At 35.4% G+C, this 23,497-nt stretch overlaps 1 protein-coding gene across 1 annotated transcript in view; it reads right to left on the reverse strand.

Moving 5' to 3' along the window:
- HEATR5B (HEAT repeat containing 5B) overlaps positions 1-23,497 on the reverse strand; it is an 86,359-nt gene that overhangs the window by 37,872 nt on the left and 24,990 nt on the right. Inside the window, exons 13-22 of the mRNA XM_082852123.1 lie at positions 22,805-22,904; positions 22,159-22,268; positions 21,112-21,275; positions 20,231-20,406; positions 17,622-17,727; positions 15,690-15,880; positions 12,649-12,808; positions 8,926-9,115; positions 6,225-6,394; positions 105-249 (exon numbers count right to left, since the gene is read on the reverse strand). Coding sequence (XP_082708249.1) covers positions 105-249; positions 6,225-6,394; positions 8,926-9,115; positions 12,649-12,808; positions 15,690-15,880; positions 17,622-17,727; positions 20,231-20,406; positions 21,112-21,275; positions 22,159-22,268; positions 22,805-22,904 — 1,512 coding nt within the window. The remainder of the gene's footprint in view (positions 1-104; positions 250-6,224; positions 6,395-8,925; positions 9,116-12,648; positions 12,809-15,689; positions 15,881-17,621; positions 17,728-20,230; positions 20,407-21,111; positions 21,276-22,158; positions 22,269-22,804; positions 22,905-23,497) is intronic.

Below are 23,497 nucleotides of genomic sequence, written 5' to 3' on the forward strand. Positions count from 1 at the left end.
AAATTCACCATATTTCAATGCAAAAATGTTATTTAATAAGTAATACTCATTTGAAATGTTAAAATACTTAAACAAAAAGAATATTGACCAATAATATAACTTACTAGCACCACTGCTCTCTTTGTCCCCTGCATTTTTTGCTAGGCTCATGGCATATTCGCATACTTCAGCTGCTTCTCTTTGGGCAAGCTGCCGGAGACATGCCACAGCTGCTCGTCGAAGTAACAAATGGGAACTACATAAGTGAACCTGTAAACCACAACAGTTTTAGACTCTTCTTTAAAAAAGCTGTTATCTCACTTGCCTAATGAATATATATGAACACCTTACTTGTGAAGAGGCTCTTCATTTAACCACCTCAGTTGTTTAAGATATAGCCAAATAATGGCCTTTTCAATAAATAGTAATACCAATAAAATGTATAAAGAATATTTTAGTAGCCTATAAAATAACTGCCCCAAGACTTGGGCACTAAAGATCACAAAATATACTTAGATTAAAATCCAGAAAGATCTTTTGCACATCTTATTTTACACATGGTCGTACTAAATTCTGTCAACGAAATTTTTTAAGTGCACAGAGATTAACTGTAGTGAATGAACAGTTAGGGGGCAGAACACACAGTAAGAATTGAAAGCAAAGGGGGGTGTATAGTAAAATAAAAAACCAAAATCAAGCAAACATAAATATCTGAAAAGAACTGCAAAATGGATCCTTTCGGTATAGCATTTTTTTTAATCTCACAAGTTCGTGAAAGAATCAATATAGTACACTCTAATACATGAAGTAAAGTATAAGAGGCAGTACTGCATAATAATTAAGAGCTCAGGCTCCAGGTGCCAGACTGGATTTGAATCTTGGCTCTGCACTTACTCCTGTGTGATTAGACAAGTTAGATAAGTTACTTAACCTCTCTGTGCCTTGTTTGCCCATATGTGAAATGGGGATAGTAATTCTTCACAGGAATATAGTGAAAATAAAATAATTTAAAATAAGTATTTTACTTAGAACAGTGGATGACACATGGTAATTGCTCAATAAATGTTAGCTATTATCACTATTACTATAAATCCGACTCATTGAGAAAATATTATGTTCCATATGCTGCCTTTTAAGCAAGGAAGTAGGTAATATATTTTAGAAAGAATCTCATCCAGAAATGATGGGGGGGGGAAATAAAATAATAAATAAGTGATGTAGAATACATAACTCCTTCACAATGCTAGATAATATATTTTATCCTCTTAATATAGCATTTGTAACTTATTTTTGTGTAAAACTCACAGCCCATGAAATTATGCCAAGTATTAAAAAAAGAAAATATAACTGAGGAGAGAAAACCTGACAGATCAGATTTTTTTCAACAGAATATATTTTTTTCACGTCTCTTCCTGAAAATAAAGACGTTTTGGAACTGGCAAATATCTTATAATTAGAAAAGTTAAGCATGATCATATGAGATGGGAAGAACAAGTATCTCGGCGTTTCTGCCTTTTTATCTGTACAATGGGGACAATGTCCACCTTACCTCTATCTTACACAACTGTGGTAAGACCAAAGCATTAAATATATATGAAGAAGAACACCATAAATTTAATTACATAAATTACAACTAAATAGAATTATAGCTAAGAAAATACACTCAAGAAATGCTGACTAGCAGAATCAAAGTGAAAGAAATAAAACATTTTAAGGTTTACAAAGTGTTTTCAAAAACTCAATTTCAATGATTCTGAGGTGTACTCTCCCACCCCATTTTAACATCTCTGATATTAGAGATGCAAATTATCATTAATGGTGTCTTGCAGCCACTGTAAACCAGGTAACAACAAAGTTGTATTTGTTTGAAAACTTTCCCTTGACACTTCCTGGTAAAATCCACAAAATGTCAGGAATAAACCATATTAAATTTGATAAAAATATATGGCTTCGTGCAGACTTCCTAGCTGCTTAGATATAATCACAATCTACTGTGACATCCATCAGTATAGCTTGGTTTAGCTTTGCTCTTGAATTTTATATAAATGGAACCATGAAGTCTGTTCTCTTCTGTGTCTGGTTTCTTTTTAGCAGTATGTCTGTGAAATTCATCCATGTGATTCCATGTAACAGTTCATTCATTTTTATTGTTGTGTAATATTTTATTGAAGAATTATATCACTATTTATCCACTCTGCTGATTGGTGGACACTTAGCTTGTTTCTGGGTTTTGGCTAGTATGAATAACCAAGCAATGAACATTCCTGTACATGTTTTTTGCACACATGTGCATGCATTTCTGTCAGGTATTTAGAGTGGAGTTGCTGGGTTATACTGTATGCACACTTTCAACTTTTTGTAGATTATGCCTCATTGTTTTCCGAAGAAGCTGTTTTTTTTCTTACATTCCACAAACCTTAGGAATTTGTGTGCTGCTTGCTCCTACATTAAGACCTCTACCTTCCTATAAAAAGCTCTGTTATTTAAACTTTATGTTACCTTGCTATCCTATCCCTTCTGTGCCTGCCATATACTTATATCATGGTCAACTGGATATCCCTGCTCTGTCACTGATGACGTGGGCATTCAGCTCAAGTCTTCCTCTCACTGACATCTCCTATAATTTTCCCAGATGACGTAAATGCCATGTGTGGAATAAATGTGCACAGGAGAATGACTGGTCACATGGTATAAAAAGCACCCACTTGCCAGGAGGGAAATAACACTAATTCAGAGTGGTGGTTGTTCTTTCAAAAACACATTTTGAACAGTTCTATCATTAGATACATTTTAATACTTTTAGATCGTTTAATCAAGATTACTATGGTGAAACTTACCTCTTAATACATTTGCTGAAAAAAATCATATTTCATTTGTGTTAGGTATTACACGTGGTATCACATGATACGGCCATTTCTGGTGGCAATGACTGAGTAGAGACGAACATGAAATTGATAAAAATCATCACTGATTTCACTAATTTGGATGAATCCATGTGTGGACTGATTTTTAGAGAATGTCAAAGATTTGGTAATGAATACAGCTCGAAGGGCATTTGGCAATGTGCACAAGTTAGCCACTTGAGTGGCCCTCTGTCTCATCTTTATCTGCCATGCCATCTCCTTCCCACCAGTTTTTTGGAAGAGGTTCAGGAAAGTACTCCAACATGCCTTGTAATAAAACCCTTGATGTGCTACGGAAATCATTTTGGAAACATTATCTGCGTTAACACATAGGAAACTCATTGTGTTCCCTACGGCTTACTGATAACCTCCACTGAGATAAAGAAATTCATGTTATTACTTGACCAGATCCTCTTAAATGTGTTCCACCTCATAAGGTCAACTTTCACAGAATAATTACATTTAAGGAGGAAAAAAATGGAGAGAGGAAGCAGACAATTTGAGGAGTGTGTGTCTGCATCTTCATCACATTTATCAGTTGCCTATTAGAGCTGTATCATGTAACAAGTCCACCTTGCTCAAGAGATGCCATCTGTGCCCTCAGAACTTGGCATTAGGCCATGGCTTTTGGCAGGATGGTACATATCTTGTTGCAGAATGCAATCTAGTGTATACTATTAGTTGACTATTTTCTTTGTGGATGTTCTCTGTAAACATTTCATGTGCATCTGGTTTCCACCCTGCAGCACACCTTGACGGTCTGGGACTGATTCAGTTCCCTCCGGTCTACGGTGAAAAGGAGCAAATCTTGTTGAGTAAAGCTAAATATACCACACCAGATCTAACGGCTAAGATCTTGGCCTTTCAGTTCCTTCACCTCCTCCTGGATAACCTTCTCTTCCCTTTCCTCAACAATATTCTCCCACGGTTACCTCTATGGTACCCTTCTTGCTCCTCTTGTCTTTACCTTCCTCCCTCACCCAAATGAGATTCCATAACCCATCATTTCAGCGCTGTCTTGTTAATATCCTTCCTCCCCCATCCTGCTGTCATTTAAGTGAATCTGCTTGGCCAAAGTCCAACTATGAATGTATCAGCATACCTGCTCAATGCCTGCACCTAAGATGTTTACAGCTGTTGGAGAAAAATCTCACAACTAGATGCACTGGTACCATCATAAATCACACGACGGAGCTGAAGAGGGTCACTAACCTCTACTGAACCCTCGGAACTATCACAGAATCTTTTATTTCTGCAGTTACTTCAATCTCCCACATCCCATTCTCCTCAAACTTCTGATCCTCCTCTTTGCTCCCTCATTCACAGAACTTGATCTTCCCTATTACTTGATTAAGAAAATACCAGTCATTATATAATAACTCCCTCAACTTCCAGTCACCAAATCCAAAACCCACCTGTGTCTACACTCATCCTCTCCATGCCTACACTCATCCTCTCCTCCTTTCTTCATTTTGCACTGGAAGAGATACCCCCCTACCTGTGTCCTGAAAACTATGTCACTGGAAACCTTGGAGGATTAACTATTCCCTCTCTGTCCTACACCTTTAACTCTCCCACCCTACTGGCTCCATCTTGTCAACATATAAACACGCTCACTCTTCTCACTACTGTAGAAGTAAAAGCATCTCTTTTGACGCCATCACCCACTTGACCTATTGTCTATCCTCTGTCCTCTCCTTTACAGTCAAACTTCTGGAAAGAAGTTCCTGTTCACATTCCATATGTAACCCGGTATATTTGGGCTTCCGTCTGTACCACTCTACCAGATGAGCTCTTGCTAAGGACACCATGTGACAAAAGTCAAAGGACACACTGTAGCTGTCATCTCATTTGATCTCTTGACAATATTTGATATGGCTGACCACTCTGCTACTCCACCTGGCATCTGTGAACACCACAACCTCTATTTTCCTTTTTAACTCTCTGACTGCTCTTTCATGTTTTTTGCTGACTCTTTTTCCTTTACTAAATTTTATATACTGGGTTCCTCATTCAGCACTCTCTCCCTGGCGATCTCATCTACTCCTATGTCTTTACCATTTAAATGCTCATGCCTCCCAAGTGAACCTCTCCAACCAGACTTCTCTTTTCCGAGCTCCAGGTCCATGTAACTATTCAAATGTCTAAAACTGAATTAATGATATCCACTCTTTCAGACCTTCTCCTATTCCAGTGTTGCCAATCTCAGGAAGTTATATTACTTTGCTCAAGTCAGAAACCTGGGTCACATCCTTCCTCCATCCCCTAATTAATCAACAAATTCTATCAATCCTTTTTCCTAAATATCACTCAAATCCATCTATTTTTCCCCATTCCCATTGCTGCTAACTTGGAAAAGTCATTTTCCTCTCCATCCCTAGACCACCATAATTCCTACCCTGTAGAGTCCATTCGCCACTATGCAGCAAGAACGAAATGTAAAAAGTGCAAATCTGATCATGTTACTCCCCTGTGGAATTCCTTCTACTGGTTCCCAATCACTTGCAGAATAAAGTCCAAAGTTTTAACATATCTAGAAAGTCTGCAAGATGTGTCACCTGGCTAATTGTCCAGCTTCATCTTGTGACCCTATGACCCAGCTCCCCCTCTTCTCTCTTAGCCTTAACCACACTGACTAAAAGGTTCCTAAAATGCATCCCCTCCTTCTCATCTCAGGGCCTTTCACATATTTTTCCCTCTGCCTAAAAATAAGTGCTGTTACTCTAACGTCACGCTTTTCCCCAAACTAACTCCTATTTATCCTACCTACAGTTCACACCTTACATATCATTTTTTCAGGGAAATCTTTTCTGAATGCCTGGGTATATAGGCTCCCCTGTTATATGCTCTCCTGTAGCCTCTTCTAGCACTTATTTGTAAATAATCATTGTTGACCATATTCCCTTTAAACTATAAACTCCATTATGACAGAGGCATCATCTTGTCTCATCCACAAATGTATCCCTAGTACTTTGCACAGTTCCTGACATATAGCAACCTCTCAATAAATATTTGTTCAGTGAATCAATTAACAACTGTGATGATAGTAACAGATCCTCAGAAGTTAACAAGCAAACTTTAGGAAAAAGAATTCTGAGTGGGAAAGACTGAAAATATGATACATTCTTAGCCAAGAAATGAACAGTTCATTAAAATATTTCTTAAAGGGTAAAAAAGAAAATCAGTGAATAAAATGAAAAGTCATAAAGTGACTACTAAGCTGAAACTCTAGAATGGATAGCCCAGGAAACATGTTTTTTTGTTTTGGCCTAGTCTGATCTTTTGGGAAACAAATTTGGGGCTCCGTAATTAAATCAATGAATGAAATAGCTTCATACTTACACAAAGGCTAGGAACGAGACTAGACAGATTGACATGTCGTGGTGCAAACATGTGAAGCTGCTGAAGGCAAGATATGGCAGCTGCCTGCACGAGAGAATCTGAATGGTCCTGGGTTATTGCACAACCCACCAAACAAGAAGAACGGATTGTGGATATTGTTGCTCCATTCCCTAGAAGCAAAGTCAAAGAGAACATAAAGTACAATGATTTTATTAGTAACACCAAAAATGTCCCTAGAAAATAATTATCTTCTAAATAACCCCTCTTTCTAAACAAACAAACAAAAAAGTACACCTGAAATTAATACAACACTGTAAATCAACTGTACTTCAATTAAAAAAAAAAGAATAACTGTTGAATTAACATTAACTAGTATGTTTGCTCTATGGTTAGGTTTGGTACTGCAATTGTTAAACCAATAATCACTATAAGAAATGCCCTTACTTTTTTTCCCCTTACATTTTGACAGCTTACATTTTATCAAGCAAATAAAATCCTACAGAACAGGAGTCAGTAAACTTTTCTTTAAAGGGCCAAAAGTAAATATTTTTTACTGTGCTAGCCAAGAGGCAAAATCCACACTAGTCTATTATGTAAGTGCCTATATAACCATTTAAAAATGTTAAAACCATTCTTACCTCATAGGCTGTTAAAAAAAAAAAAGGACCAAAAAACCAGGCATCTGAGCAGATTCGGCCCATGGGCCATAGTTAATTTGCCTATCCTGCCTATCCCCTGTTATAAGAAAGTCGTCCCAGAAATTCCTTTCCTTTAAAGCCAACCTCAAAAAAAGAAAACTTTATTCTATTCTATTCTATTTTTTTGGCCACGCTGCGTGGCTTGCGGGATCTTAGTTCCCCGACCAGGGATCCAACCCGGGCGCCTAGCAATGAGAGCTAAGAGTCCTAACAACCTCTGGACCACCAGGGAATTCCCCAGGAAGTCACTTTTTAAAGGATGTAATGTACAGCATAGGGAATACAGTGAATAATATAATAACTTTACACAATGACAGATGGTTATTAGACATAATGTGGTGATCATAATACATATAAATGTCAGTTGTACACCTGAAATGAATATAATATTGCATGTCAACTATACTTCATCAAAATAAAAAAAGGAGTCACTTTTAAGATAAATAAATATTTCTGATTACTATTCAGACTGTTTTGAAAACAAAAATTCTGCAAAATCCATACAAATGATTTCAAAACACAACTGCTTATGAATGATGATAATGCATCTCTCTTAGATTTAGCTAGCTTTACATTTATCCCCTGATAAACTATATTCTCTTTTAAACCCATCATTGTTGTATTTGATTCTCTGTTCAAACAATAATACCACATCTATTATATAATAACGATAAATCCTATTTTCCTAACAAGATTAATGGCTCATCTCTGAATAAAGTTTTACTTCTTAAAAAAAAAATTAATGGCAATTTTTACAAAGGTAGGAAAAATAAATTGCAGTATTATATACTGTCTAGATTAAAATGTCTTAATTGCCAAATATAAGTGATTTAAAATTTTTACCAATGCAAAATAATTTTATATACAACAGAGACCAAACAAGGAAATCATAGACTCACGCAAGAGTCACATTCTAGTCTGAAATACACACTGCCTCATCAGAAAGTACTTGGTAAACACCTACACTTAATCAAAGGCACATATTTATACTCTCTACATCCTTGTGATATTCACTGAAAGAAAGAACTATCAACTTTTCTCAGAGGACACTGAGTCCAAGAGAGAGACATGTCTAAATCACATTTTTTCAATTCCTACCATTCATCCTTAAGATCTTTTCTTTTTTCACTTCCATCTTTGTTTTTTAATATCTGTCCGAATGGAGGCAACATATAGCATAGTGATTAAGAATACAGGCAAAGGAAATTTATCTGAGCTTCACCTCTGATTCCAACTACTCATTGGCTATACACACACACACACACACACACACACACACACATATATATATATATTAAAAACTTGGACCTCTCTCAGCCTCAGTATTTCATCTGTAAATCAGAGAGATATACCTTTATCAGGACTGCTGTCACAAATAAGTGAGGTAATATAAATAAAAAGCCTGATCCATTGAAAGATTTAATAAATGGTAGGGGAAAAAAAGGAATGCTCTGAAAGTGGCTTATATATTTTGAATAAATTCACAGTAATTTTCTTACCTGAGTGTTTAATTTAACCATTAGTAGAATTATTTCAGTGGAAGTGCATGGTAAGAATATGTGCCTTAGGATCACAAATCTGCTACTCCTTAGCTGAGTAACTTATCTTCTCTGAGCTTACTTCCTCAGAGAAAAACTACATAATATTATCATCCATAGAGTTAAAAAAAAAAGTGAAGCTAAAGTCCATGAAGACAATTGTATGGCACTCCAGGCCAAAGGAACTCCACTTTTATCTTTGACTTCAGGTAACATTTCACTTAGATGTTTTCTCTGCTCATAACTTCAAATCACCTTCACATCACAGGTTTGTTGCAGGGATTAAATAAAATAGCACATGTAAAAAGCAGAGTTCCAGGTGTTCAGTAAATTGCAAGCATTCAATACATAGTAATTATTATTATTGTTACAAGATTTCTTTAGGCAACGTTATGGTGACATTCAGGAAGTTGAAAGACAGTAATTATCTATCTAGTCCCTTTACTTTAAGATGAATTTACTCACCTTGTAGTTCAGGGCCAACAGTAGTTATTATAGCACCCAAACATCTACCCAAACACTGATGAACTTCTGTATGGGAGGGTGGAACTGTCAACAGCAAGGTAAGAACTAGAGATAATGTTGGCTCCACATATCCACGATACATTGGGCCACTGGAATCCACTATCAGAGCAAGTGAATGAAGGGACCAAGTCTGGAATAAAATATGATTTTATTTTATTGTAAGTAATAGAGTATACTGAATTGATATTTAACTTAAATTTTCATAAACACCAACATCGTAGTTTTTTTTTGTCAACATCTTAGTTTTTAATCAATAATCTAGAAATATATTCCTTAAGAAATAAAAGGTAGCACATAAGCTACCAGTAGCTAATAACCAAAGCCACTGATGTACAAATGCTATGTTTACAGTTTCTCTGTAGTGTGGCTTTGAGTGCCAGAAAAATAGTTTTGCTGATGAACTCATTTTTCTGTTATAATGTACATGTATTTCATACTTCCAAAAAACAATGACTGATATAATAAGTGTTTGATTTAGTGGTTGCTATGGACATCAAATATATCTTTATTGCCTGTATTGTTGGAGTTTTACTAAGAAACTAGTCTGAAATAAAACAATGTTCTGCACTCAGATCTACTTCTCGAGCAATGACATTCACAAAACAGTTCCTCAAGTGCATCAAACCATTTCAGGCCCAAATTTTTGTTTACTAAGCACAAATAATCTTAGTGGCTAATAGTATTTGCAAAACTAACCCAGAGCAATGTACTGTAATCAGCACAGGCTTAAGAAAACGCAAAGTCCTTTAAGCTGCCCACATCCACCTGTTAAAGAACGAACCTTTTATTTTTGCTGTTGGCAGTCCCAAAGGAGAGCTGCACTACTGGGCTGAGGACAGAGGGGTCTCAACAGAGAAGCTACCCAACTTACCACCATGGCAGAAAAAAAATCCATACCTTAATTTCTATTACCTGTCAATCTACTCCAATCCTAGGGAATTTAGCAACCTGAGTTGGACAGTTATGTGTAGAAACCACACTTATTGACAAAAGTAATAGGGATATAACAGCTTGAGGGAGGAAAACCAGAATACACATCCTGGAGAAAAAAATTAATGGAAGAAACAAAAGAAAGTATTTTAATAAAACTATCATAAGGATTTTTAAGACAAATAATTAAAGCACAAAGGAGATTCTAGAAGTGTTTTTAAAAAACAAACACACACCCAGTATTTATATTAAATTGTTCAGTAGAAAACTGGAAAAAAAAAGAATTATTGTTAAATACCAAAATCATTATTTTGAAGTTCAAATGGAAGATTATCCTGTAACCCACAGTGAAAATACAAAAAAATTAAAATAATGAGGATAAAGACAAGAGACTCAATATATAAATAAGTACCAGAAAGAGAAAAAGAAAAGATAAACTTATATAGAATTTGATGAAATTTCTAAGCTGCAAGGATAGAGAGAAAAATTCTTACACACTGTGAAACCAAAATATAAGGTTACAAACATACAGACATATTTCAGATAAGTTTCTTAGCAATAAAAAGATGGGGAAAAAGATAGTTATGATGTCCATAAGCATCATTAATTCAGAAATTTATTACATAAACCAATGTCTTTTGGGCGTGTGAAATATATCCATTGTGTAAAAGAAGAAAATGAATTCATCATTAAAGTTTTATATCTGAATATTCAAAGCCACACTGCAGAGAAACTTTAAATAGAGTAGTTGCACATCAGTTGTTTTGATTATTGGCTTATATGTTACATTTACTTCTTAAAGAACATATTTGAAAGTTTTTATAGATAGATGATGAAAAACTGAGATGTTAATATCTATGGAAATTTAACTCAAAAAATTAAGCTACTATTAATTAGCCTCTTACACGCAACACAAAAAATACTGAAACATTTATGAATAATGAAAAAAAGGACTGTGTGCCAGGAACAGTATACCCAACCCAAATATCATTCAAATTTGAAGACAGAATAAAGCCTTTTTTTTTTAGATATGCAAGGAATCAAAAAGCACACCAGTCAACGACCCTTTCTAAGATTATTATTGCTAAAGGAAGTTTTCCTATCAAGTAAAAATAAAATAAGAACAAAGATCTGAAGACAGGAGTTGAGGATACAAAAAAGAAAACATTATTGAAGACTAAATCTCTAGTAGTTATAACTAAATACATGTATACAATAATTTGACTGCAAAGTATAAATTTTGAGTTAGGATTCTTATAACAGAAGAGACTTTAGAAAAAACTGAAGAATGCTACCATACTATTCTTGTGCAGATGTGAGCTGAAACAGAAGCTCTGAGGAAATATAAGTGGTCCACGTTACAGTAAGATGTCATGTCATAGAAAAAGAATCATGTGAAGCAGTCACTTACACGAGTGTGGTTTTAAGAAATTAAAGCAAGAGAGGGCTGAGAAAAAGGTGAAGACAAAGGAAAGAAAACTAGCACGTACTCGTTGACAGAAAAGAAGAAAGCAGCAACTTCTTAGGTAAAATAATTTCACAGTTGTGTTCTTTTCTTCCAGATTACTATGGAAACAGCATTAAGAAAAAACCACAAAAAACAGCATAGCACCTCTTTAGGAGCAACATTACTTCATTTTTGATTTTAGTCCTTTTGGGTCTTTTGTGCTTTACACAGCTGGAAACCTTTACCAAGAAGTCAAAGGCAAACTAAGACTGTAGATGAAGTCTCTGGTGGATTTCGCATTCTTTTCTTATGGTGAAGGAACCCATTTATTAACAAACTAATGACAGGCAGTAATGGCAATCAAATTTGTCTATTCCAGCTTCTGAGTCCCAATATAAAGCTGGCGAGTTGAATGCTATTGGTTTCATATACTCGATATTTTTAGATGCATCACTGGGAAATGGCAAATCAAGAGTATAGGATATTTTCACACATGTGAAGTTCTTGCCTCTTATTGTAGTTATACCTATTTTTGTATAAAATATTTAAGGAGAGAGAAAAAAGAAATTCAAGGAGTACACCTGAAGATTCAGCCAACACTGTACCTGGGTTAGGGTATTAGAGAAGAGAGAGAAGACTGCTATTAAAAGAAATTTGATCATCCAACAAATGTAAGGAAATACAAAGAAGAGGAAACATGTACAAAGGATGATAAATAATAAAAAGAAACCATGTTTCAAGGAATGTTGTGAATGGGTTAAACTCCCAGAATAAGAAAGACTTTAGGATTAGGTTCAGATACAAATTCCTTTTATACACTCATAAAGCAAAATGACAGAGTAAGACCCTAAGACATTTTTCCTAACAGCCCATCAGAATCAATACTATTTTTACAAATAATTTTCCTCAAAATAATATTTTAAAATTTCATAATAGGGCTTCCTTGGTGGTGCAGTGGTTAAGAATCCACCTGCCAATGCAGGGGACATGGGTTTGAGCCCTGGTCCGGGAAGATCCACATGCCGCGGAGCAACTAAGCCCGTGCGCTGCAACTACTGAAGCCTGCGCACCGCAACTACTGAAGGCTGCGCACCCAGAGCCCATGCTCTGCAACAAGAGAAGCCACCTCAATGAGAAGCCCACACACCGCAACGAAGAGTAGCCCCTGCTCTCCACAACTAGAGAAAGCCCGCGTGCAGCAATGAAGACCCAACACAGCCAAAATTAATTAATTAATTAATTAATTTATCGAAAAAAATTTCATAATAAACAAATCCATATTATACCTGGACTTCAGAGGATGTCCCATCCTGTGCTAGAGCCAATAAAATGCTGACGCTGGTCTTCAGATGTTGTCCTGAGCCGATACCACCAACATAACGATGCAAACAGCCCAGAGCCAAAGAATGGCCAGTTCTGGATACAACATCTCGAGCTGATTTCAATCTGGAAAAGAGTTATGCTTCAGGGATTGTTTTTTCTATTTCCCTATGGCAATAACAAGCTTATGAATCACACAATAAAAGGGATTTATTCTGGAAATCAGAAAAGATTACAATCTTTATTACTTCTTTCTCTACTCACTAACAAGAGTTAGAGATTTACTTTAAACTGGTTAAAGTCATACATTTCACTGAAGAAAGCCTACCTTTAGAGAAATATGAAAGAGGACCTACAACTTCACAGCTTTTAAAATTAATTATTCCTTGAAAAGACAAGAACCATTTGAAATGTATTTTTTACCATTGGTGTTTTAAATAAAAGACAAATAAGACAAAAAGACTATGACTCATAATCACGCACCAACATAGTCAGTTACTATTAGAAAACATTAAAATACCACTAAGAACAAAACTCCTAAAATAACAAAGGAGGCTAGAAAGCAACTTTGGCTGCATTTTCAAAACTATATTATAACTCTCAATAAGCCATCCATGATCAAACTTCTGTCACAAGCTCATAAAAATGAAATAAAGCCAAGATATGAAAAACCATCACCAAGACTCTGGCTGGTCAGTTTGCCTATGGCAAAGAAAGAAAAATTCTAAGTGCTGTCACGATGGAACAGACATTAAGAAATGTAGTAATGAAGGAAGTGAACTAAGTCCATCCTTAGCAGTATTTCTAATATACTATATCCTTGGATAAGTGATCTCTCTCTCTATGCCTCAGTTTCTCCATCTGTAAAATGAACATTATCATTACTCCTATATAGCAGTTGTTTTGAGGAATGAAAGAAGAATGAATGCAACCTGTGAATTCTAAAAAGGCTTATACAGATTAGGAAGCTTCCATCATATTGTTACTTTTCAGAGTTCATTTCAGTGAGCTAAAAAAAAGCTGAGCCAATTTTCTCAGTGACAGTCATCTATTCAATAAAGTAAGTAATCTAAGATACAAAAATATATCATATATATACTTTCCCAGGGGTCTCAGAGTGATTTTCAATTTGAATGGAAACTAATTTAACCAGTAATGGTTTTTATTTTTTTCTGAACTGGGTCTTAAGCAATTGAGTTACTCCCTATTAACTGAGAACGGTTTATAGGAATGATTCCAGTCTTAATGCTAAGATGGCATATGATTTTAACATGCAAAAACAGCTGACAGATCTGTATGTATAGGTGATTTGGCTTTTCATAGTTGGATACTATATCAGCAAGAGATAATGTTGATAAAAACAGTCTGACATAATGAAGTTGCAGGATATTGAAGCTTTTTCAAAATAGAACCAGATTTTGTCAAATCTAAGATACCACAGATTTTTCTTAATGTACCATTATTTTATATAACAGTATAAAAGAAAAAAATGCTGACAAATAATTATGACATTTCTTAGAGATTTTAGGACAAATTCCAATTTCAGATAACTTAAAATGTGAAAAAACAAATAACAAAATCTATATACTAATTAATTTCAGATCATAATAAATTATTTAGAAAAGCTAATGAAACTAAGCACTGAGAACACTTGCAAACCATTAACCAGACAGGTATGAATATGAATGAAATGTCCTTGTGTTTTACCAGAATAAGTATAAATACTCCTATAGGTATTAAAGCACTTATAAATTAAAACCACTTGTAACTAAAGAAAAATTAACCAGTCAAGAGTTTTCCAAAGAAATACACTCTTATTTTACCTACTATTAACAGAGCACAAACCATGAAACAGGTAGCTAAGACTGGCTCTAACTTTTAAAAATTCTTTAACAAAAGCTGATTTCAGGATTAATGAGAGACACTTGGAAAAGGCAAAGTTAATCTATTGCTAGAAAATAAGCAAAGTCATCCTGCAGAAGATTAAGTGTCTGGGAATAGTTTAGCTACATTCTGCCTGCTCATATTATCCTTAGTGAGTCAAACAATACACTGGGGCATCATCCTAAACCAGCCAAACTGCCATCGTGTGTGAAGACAAGGACAGCCGTCCTCAGATACGCAAGAGTTCAGAAAATACTTCTTCCGAACCACTACTTCACAACCACTGCTTCTCCCAACCTCTCTCTTGTTAATAATTATGATATAGTTTGGTATAATTAATCCTCAAAATATACAATACTTAAGAATGATTAATTTGGGCTTCCCTGGTGGCGCAGTGGTTGAGAGTCCGCCTGCCAATGCAGGGGACGCAGGTTCATGCCCCGGTCCGGGGGGATCCCACATGCCGCAGAGCGGCTGGGCCCGTGAGCCATGGCCGCTGGGCCTGCGCGTCCGGAGCCTGTGCTCCGCAACGGGAGAGGCCACAACAGTGAGAGGCCCGCGTACCACCAAAAAAAAAAAAAAAAAAAAGAATGATTAATTTACATAACTCAAGTGTTAATTCTTGACCACTCTTGATTTTCAACTGCTCTACTTCAAGTACTTGATTAACAATCAACAGTCACTAATAACTGCATTTATCATCTTAATCATACTTATTTGGATCTCTGAGATCACTCTTTCAAATTAATATTGCCAAGAAATTCTTAAAAGCTAATGCTAAATGTATCCCCTGTTTCAGGGATAATTTAAGAAATGATAAACTTGGTAGTAGTTAGAAAAAGAATGGCTTATCCCAAAAAGTGAAAATTAACAGAAAGAATAATGGCGGGGGGTGTGGGCGGGCAGAGATAAGAGAAAAGGACTACATATAACTGAGAGATGCCGTCACTAACAATCCTCTTGATTTTGTTATGTAACATTCAAGAGCTGAAACAGAAACCTGCACCACACTGAAAGTATCTACCATGTGGAAAATATACAGTCCAGTTAATAATTCCTGATAACTTAAAAGACATCTTTGTGTATGAGAGAAAATTACTTGTTGATAAAGAGACCCACTTACTTGTCAAAGCTATATTGGGCCATTCTAGCAATGAAAGTTGCTTCTCCAACCACCTGAGCCATTCTTCCAAGAGCTTCCCCTGCTGCACATCGTAAGATGGGGTTTGGGTTGTCAAGGGCCCCCATAACTAGTGTCAGAGCAGATTTACGAACTTCCTCAGGTCCTAAAGTACTTTTGTTTTCAGCCAGGCCCTATGGTTATTTAAAAAAAAAAAAAAAAAAGGACTGCAATCTTTGTAAATATACATATATCTTCACACATTATTTTCTTCAGCCAACTTTCCCATGCATATACTATGCCTAGAATTAATACATGTTAGACTGACAGTAATCACTTTCCTAAACAGGATTTCACAACATGATATATTACATAGCTGTAGTTGAATCAGCCCTAAAACCAACAATACCTGGGAGTGTCTCTATCCAAAGACAAATACTTAAAAGTTGTTTTTATACATAAAGGACACTGTATTATTAAATCAACTGTTATTTAACTGACTGAAATTTATCATTATAACTTTAAGGAAGGAAAAGGCCTCATGAACATGAAACTTTGATACATTTATATAAAAATGCCAGAGACAATAATTATGTCATAAAGAGTATATCCAATACATACCTAAAGACAAAATGAGGTAAGAATAATCAGTAACTGAATGTTGAACTGAATCAGTATGAATGTTCATCATACTAAATGTTAATATCTCTCTTCTAGTTACACTTACTGTCCTGGAACTTAAATTACTTACTTGAGACCAAAAATATAAGTCATGGTAGCTAGGGAAAATGTTAACTACAGCAGAGGCATTAGTGAGCACATATATGAAGAAATACATACTGTACAGCAATATTACAGCTGTTAACCAACCTTCCAACCACTGAGGGAAACTATGACCACCCCACTCCTTTCTTAAAAAACTCAGATGTTGGTAGCTGATGGTCTCTGAAAAGGGCATATACTAATGATTATATAAATGGTACAAGCCTTTATTTGTATAACCAATGCCTACATCCCTTTTCCCTGAAGTTTACAAAATGTGATTTAATTCATGCCCATTTAAACACTTGTACTTGTTGCCCTTTTAAAGCAGTGATATCTTATAATAAGCTTAGTGCTGAATAACATGACTTTTCAAATACATCATGAGAGGCTATAAGCTCCATAGTACAGTACATGAACTCTGAGAGATAAGCAAAATATTTGTTATTTCACTTCATACATGTAGAATATGAGGTTTAAAAAAGGCTAAAGGAACTATACAAGACAGAAACCTATTGAGTAGCTAAACCAGAACACAATCTCTAAATGCAGCACTCTTTTAACTACATAACAAACATAGCCTCTCCTGCTTTATGATCTAAACCACAAATCAAACTTAAGCTTTATCTAGTTAGCCTTCAATAGAATACCAAATTTCATTAGTCAGACATGTTTGAAAATTCTGAATATACCAGCACTTGTAAAATTTGAGGTATCAAATCAAAATATGAATTTTAATATTACTAAAATATAAAATACTTATTTAAATACAATGAGCCTAATATAAAGTTTCTAGTAATTTAAATGAAATAATATAAAAGCATGGTTATCCAGAGCTATACATATAAACGTAATAGTCTAGTTATGTCTGAATTACTATATTAAAGGTATTAATTAAAATCTTAGTTCAGGGGCTTCCCTGGTGGCGCAGTGGTTGAGAGTCCACCCACCGATGCAGGGGACACGGGTTCGTGCCCTGGTCCGGGAAGATCCCACATGCTGTGGAGCGGCTGGGCCTGTGAGCCATGGCCGCTGAGCCTGCGAGTCCAGAGCCTGTGCTCCGCAATGGGAGAGGCCACAACAGTGAGAGGCCCGTGTACCACAAAAAAATAGAAATAAAAAATAAAATAAAATCTTAGTTCAGAATATTTGCTATGTTTTAAAAGTAAATACCTTTAGTGCACTAAGAACAGCTGTAAAAATATTAAGCTGCACAGCCTGCTGGCGAACACCTTTGGCTTGTTTAACACATTCGGCAAAGTGATCCAACATCTGTAATCTGTAACAATAAAGATCACATTAGCAATACTTTTTATTCAAACCTGGCCCAAAAAACAAGAGATAAGAAGAAGGGTATAAGCTGATTGTTTAACAAATAATGCCCCATGCTATCTCTCTTCACTTCATTCCCTGGTCTAAACTGGATCTCCTACTTCTGAATTAATATACAGACATGAACTACTAACTGGCACAACACAAGGGACTAATATTAAGTTTCAATCAGCAAAATAATGTCATAATTTCAGTGGTCTTCAGTGTGCAACAAAGCGCCTGGCATAAAGTAGGTGCTCAAGGTTTCTTGAATAACAATCATTAATTGTGCATCTCTGTGGAAGATTTTTAAGTTGGAAATCTTAAAATGTGGCATAATTTTTTTCTTTTTAAAAAATACTCTCACACATAGAAGAAAATAGTACCTCGTGTCCTATCTTTAGAAGCTAATTGGGAGATTTTTTTTAAAAAGATTTAGCTTTGGTCAATTTTGTTAAATGTGAAAAATCAGAGGTGAATTGGTTTTCTTGTTTCAAATTTTTAAAATGAGACAGTTATCCCTCTTCCCCAAATCACAGCCATTTGAGACTCTTCTGATTAAAGAGAATGAGGTCATATCAGATTCTTCTAAAAAGAATAGAGGTGGGGCAAAGGAATCTAGGGAAATTTCACTGGAAGGATTTATGCTCAATTATAAAAGGCCATGGGTCTCAGGTCAAAGCATTCTTCAAAAATCACATAGGAAGAAAACATCTAGCCTCCAGCAGGAACTCCAGTTAGAGGTACCTGGGGCTAAAGCTGACACTTGTACACCTGTCTGACACAGATCCACATCTATGCTGAAGAAGCAGGGCACTGTCCACACTGCTTTCAAGCACACGCCTGAAAAGACACACATGGTCTCCAACATGGCCATCAAACATCATGTGCCTATAACTGACCTCAAATACATGACTTAAACAAATTTTTTTCCTTACTAGATTTATTTCTTTTAATTTGAAAAATATTAACAAAAAGTTCCTACCTAGAAATAACCATCGAACATTTTCACGTATTTTAAAATATCAAACTGGGATCACTTCTTGCCTTTTACCTTCTTCATTTAACACTATATAATGAGCATTTTCTGATATCAAAACATTGTCTCTGTAAAATGTATTCCAGCCTATCAACTTTCCATAATTTATTCACTGATTCCTACATCCCTGGATATTTATGTTACATATTTTAATAGAACTTATGTATTTTTACTTCATCTGGTTCCACAAAAGTGATTTAATAAAGTTAAGAGGACTTCCCTGGTGGCACAGTGGTTAAGAATCTACCTGCCAATGCAGGAGACACGGGTTTGAGCCGTGGTCCGGGAAGATCCCACATGCCACGGAGCAACTAAGTCCGTGCGCCACAACTACTGAGCCTGCGCTCTAGAGCCTGTGAGCCACAACTACTGAAGCCCGTGTGCCTAGAGCCCGTGCTCCGCAACAAGAGAAGCCACCGCAACAAGAAGCCTGTGTACCACAACGAAGAGTGGCCCCCGCTCACGTCAACTAGAGAGCCCACACACAGCAATGAAGACCCAATGCAGCCATAAATAAATAAATAAATTTTTTTTTTTAAAAAAAGATTATCCTGAATTCTAGTTACAGGTCTCATAACTAGCTGTATAATTTCTGACAAACCACGAACTCTTAGACCTAGATTTCTTTAGATTTAAAACAAGGACGTTAAAGTAGATGCCTTATAAGATCCTTTCACCTTTAATGATCTTTAACATTTATGTGGCAACCAAATGTTCTTAAAGATATCCGGATAAAGTAAAATTTCATATTTAAAAATTTCCCCTCAAATTAAAAACCAATTAATCAACTAACCTACATATGTAAAGATATGCTATCTTTTCTATACAACTACAACAATGTTTTTAAGGCATAGTTTGTAAAACCTGATCTGTGAAGGTCTTGCATTAATTCATTTTTACTCCTTCTTCTGGGAAAATCACTGTAAGTATATAAAATGCTTACTAAGTTAAGTATGGTGTCTGTGGACACAAAGTATAGCAAATTAAAATGTTCCTATTAAAAAAAGAATCAGTTACTTCAGTGTTCCAAGTTCCAGACTTTAACCATCTGACAAATGTCATATTAGGGAGTAGACTTCTCATTCATTTAATTCCTCAGTAACAAGACTTGGAAAACTGGTGTCCCTAATTAAAGATACAGGCAAACCTACTTATAAACTGGCAAACAAACTACTATAATGAAAATTTTGTTGTTTAAGACCGAGTTCACAATACAAGTGGATATCATATGCTAGTACATGGGGTCAAATTTTAAAAACAGTTTCAAATTATGTGGAGTTTGCATGCAATTTATTATGTGCCACTTATGTTATTACATTTAGGAGACTATTGTTCAAACTCTTCTTATTGAAGAGTTAGCTTGGTTGGGAAAATGTACTGCTTGAAAATAATTTATATTTAACTAAAATCACCTTATTGACTTTATACTAACCGGTGTTTAAAAGAAACATGAGGAAACACTACACCAAAAAGAGCCACAGAAGCATCAATGACTGAAACTCCAAGGGGAAGAGGCCCAGGCACAGCTTCTCCCGCAGGTATTCGTAAATAAATGGAGGATGGATCATGCTCCAGAGCCCCACTTCCAGATGCGCTGTTTGGCTGGAGCTGCAAAAGAAGGACATAAAAATCATTCAAGATCCACTTTGGGAAATTCACTTACCAAGTACTGGGCGTGACAAAACAGGGGAGGCGAGAGAAAAAGTAACAATGAAAGAACAGAATGATTAAATCTGAAAAATTTTAAATAGAGAGATATAATTTGGCCATTAAAAAAAGTCACAACAGTTCATGCAATTTTTTTTAAAAGTTTTGTTCATTCTAAAACATTTTTGCAGTAATGTGTAAGCAAAATAATGTCAGGAATAACTTAAACCCGCAAAAAATTTTTTAAAAGCGGCCTTTAGTAACACTTTTTAAAAGGTACATAAGAAATAATGTATTCAGTGGGCAAAAAAGGTTCTAAATCTTCAACCTACTAAATCCTATTCCTCTCTAACCTGTCACAAAATAAACTAAACCAAAACAAACACCAACAACCAAAAAGCTAATCAAAACTGACCTTTGCCAATGAAACCCCAGCGTACCTAAATACACAGAATATTGAATAAAGACAGTTCGCCAAATTCTAACTGTTGCTGCTTTCCTTTTTTCACTATTTATCCACCCCTAGGAAGGTATCTTTAAACGTCTAAGAAAGCTAAATGAAAATTAAACCTTAGTCTACAATATTTTCTTTTTAAATGACAATGTGTAATAGGACCATTGTTTTTCAATCAAGCTAGTATCTCATTTCACTTTATAGCTTACTACCTGGTCTTCAATTGATTTATGATCAGTTTCTTGAAGCCAGGAACCAAGAAGAACACTATCATCATAGTGGCAGAGGGATCTGAGGAGGGAAGTAGTTGTGTTGGCTGAGTTGTCAGTCAAAGTGAATTCTGCTACCAGTTCTCTAAGAAGTGCATTGAAAGAGCCTAAAAAACAGAACTTCAGGTCAGATTAAAGAGAATACTTTTTAAGAAAATGACAATCACTGCCCACCAAGAGCAGCAATATGTTCAACAGGAGTAAAATAATTAAGTCCCCGTTCCCTTTTAAGAAAAACCAGTATTAAATATTTTAACACTGGTTTTAATACACAATAATGGCACTTCCTTTTTTGTTATTGTATTATGCCTTTTAGCCCAAATTATTTAAAGTAATCAAAAACTCAAATAGAGAAAAGATTTTTTATTTTAAATATATTAAATATGATGATTATTATTTACTATTAATTACTTAACGATGTGTAAACACTGAACCAGAGCATATCAAAATTCTTGGGCATGGTTGCACTGGAATATTAACATTTTATATGACATTTAACTTCTGCAAAAGTACGTTACTATTCTCCCTCCAGATTCCTAAATTTTGGCTGTATTATAACAGTTGGGATAGTCATTAAAAGCATAGACTCTGAAGATGAACCAACTGGGTTTGAATCCAAGCTCTGCCACTTAACTACCTCCCAGACTTGTGCAAGTTACACAACCTCTAAGTACCTGAGATTCTTTATCTTTTTTTTTTTTTTTTAACATCTTTATTGGGGTATAATTGCTTTACAATGGAGATTCTTTATCTTTAAAGAAAGCTATATTTTAGCCTCATAAGGTTGTGGTTAGAGTCAAAGATGCTAATACCTGTTAAGGGCTTAGAACGAGACCTGGAACACAGTAGTGCTCAACAAGTGTTAGCTACTATGTATGAAGAAAAGGAAAATGGTTGCCTTCCTTTACATGGTCAGAACTCTATGATATTGTGAAGAACTGCAAAGGTATACTGAAGAATTTTTATTAGACATCCACAAATTTTATTTACCTTCATAAGTTTTTGGAGGTAACAACGCCAAGATATCATAAAGTCTTAAACGGACCATTGCAGCACTAGCTTTCAGATGAGCTCCGTGGGCTTTAATTACAGATGGAATGCTAAAATATCAAAAGTATAATTAGTATTAGCTTATTAGAATAATACTTACATTTTTTTCCAGCCATGTATCAATGTACCATCAAAGTACATTGATAAGTATTACATTTTTCTTTTAGTTTATTTTGTGACTTTTACTGTTAGTAACAGAAACACTATAAAATACAATTTTAGGGACTTCCCTGGTGGTCCAGTGCGTAAGGCCCCACGCTGACAATGCAGGGGGCCCGGGTTCGATCCCTGGTCAGAGAACTAGATCCCGCATGCATGCTGCATCTAAGAGCTTGCATGCTGCAATTAAGAAGCCCACATGCCTTAACTAAGACCCAGTGCGCCAAAATAAATAAATAAATAATAATTAAAATAAATAAATAAAATACAATTTTATTTCAATCCACATAGCTACTGAAATTTTTAAAGTCACTTCACACAAATAAAATTTAGTACATTTCCTATATGATACTATAGGGAATTACAAAACATGGCTATTTATAAATATATAAAATTGGATGTTAATGTGTCCTAATTGCCTACTTACTGTGACATCATAGTCATGGCACATTCAATAGGGGTCATCAATTTTCTAATCACATCTTCAGTTAGGAGTTCAGGACAATGTGCAACAAAACTCCTCATTGCTAAATAAAAATTTTAAAAAGACATATTTGAAACAGCTTTTGTGAGGATGAACAAATTTATAAAATTATATAAAGGTACCTAAAATTTTTAATTATTATAAAGTTCTAAAACAAGGTCAAACCAAAAGAAGAACCAATTGCAACTTTAGAGAAAACTCATTAGAAAAGGCTAGAAGAAGAGTGGACAGCAAAAATGGAGGGAGGGAAGATGTCTGTTAGAAAGATTTCTGTGAACGAGAATTCAGAAGTCTATGATCCCACGTGAATTCAGATAACTACAAAAAAAGCTGTTTCAGAACAGAACCAACAGTGGACATAATGGCCCAGTGAGAGGACATAGCTTTATTGGCTCTTTAGCAGTAGAGCTAAGACTAAACCAGCTCTTAGATGTGTGGGAACAAAACTAACACCTTGCCCTGTGGCGCTTATGGTTAAGTGTACATCTGTCTCCCACAGTTTGAAAAAAGAAGCACTTTTCACCCTCAGATAAAGCAAAAAAGGACAGGGTCACTCTGTGTAATTCTAGTTTTCAAATAAAACAAAACTTGAGCCTTTTCTGTAAGTTGCTGACTCCCAAACAAAAACAACTTTCA

This window comes from Leucopleurus acutus (genome assembly GCF_964270905.1).
Source record: "Leucopleurus acutus genome assembly, chromosome: 12".
NCBI classification, from domain to species: domain Eukaryota; kingdom Metazoa; phylum Chordata; class Mammalia; order Artiodactyla; family Delphinidae; genus Leucopleurus; species Leucopleurus acutus.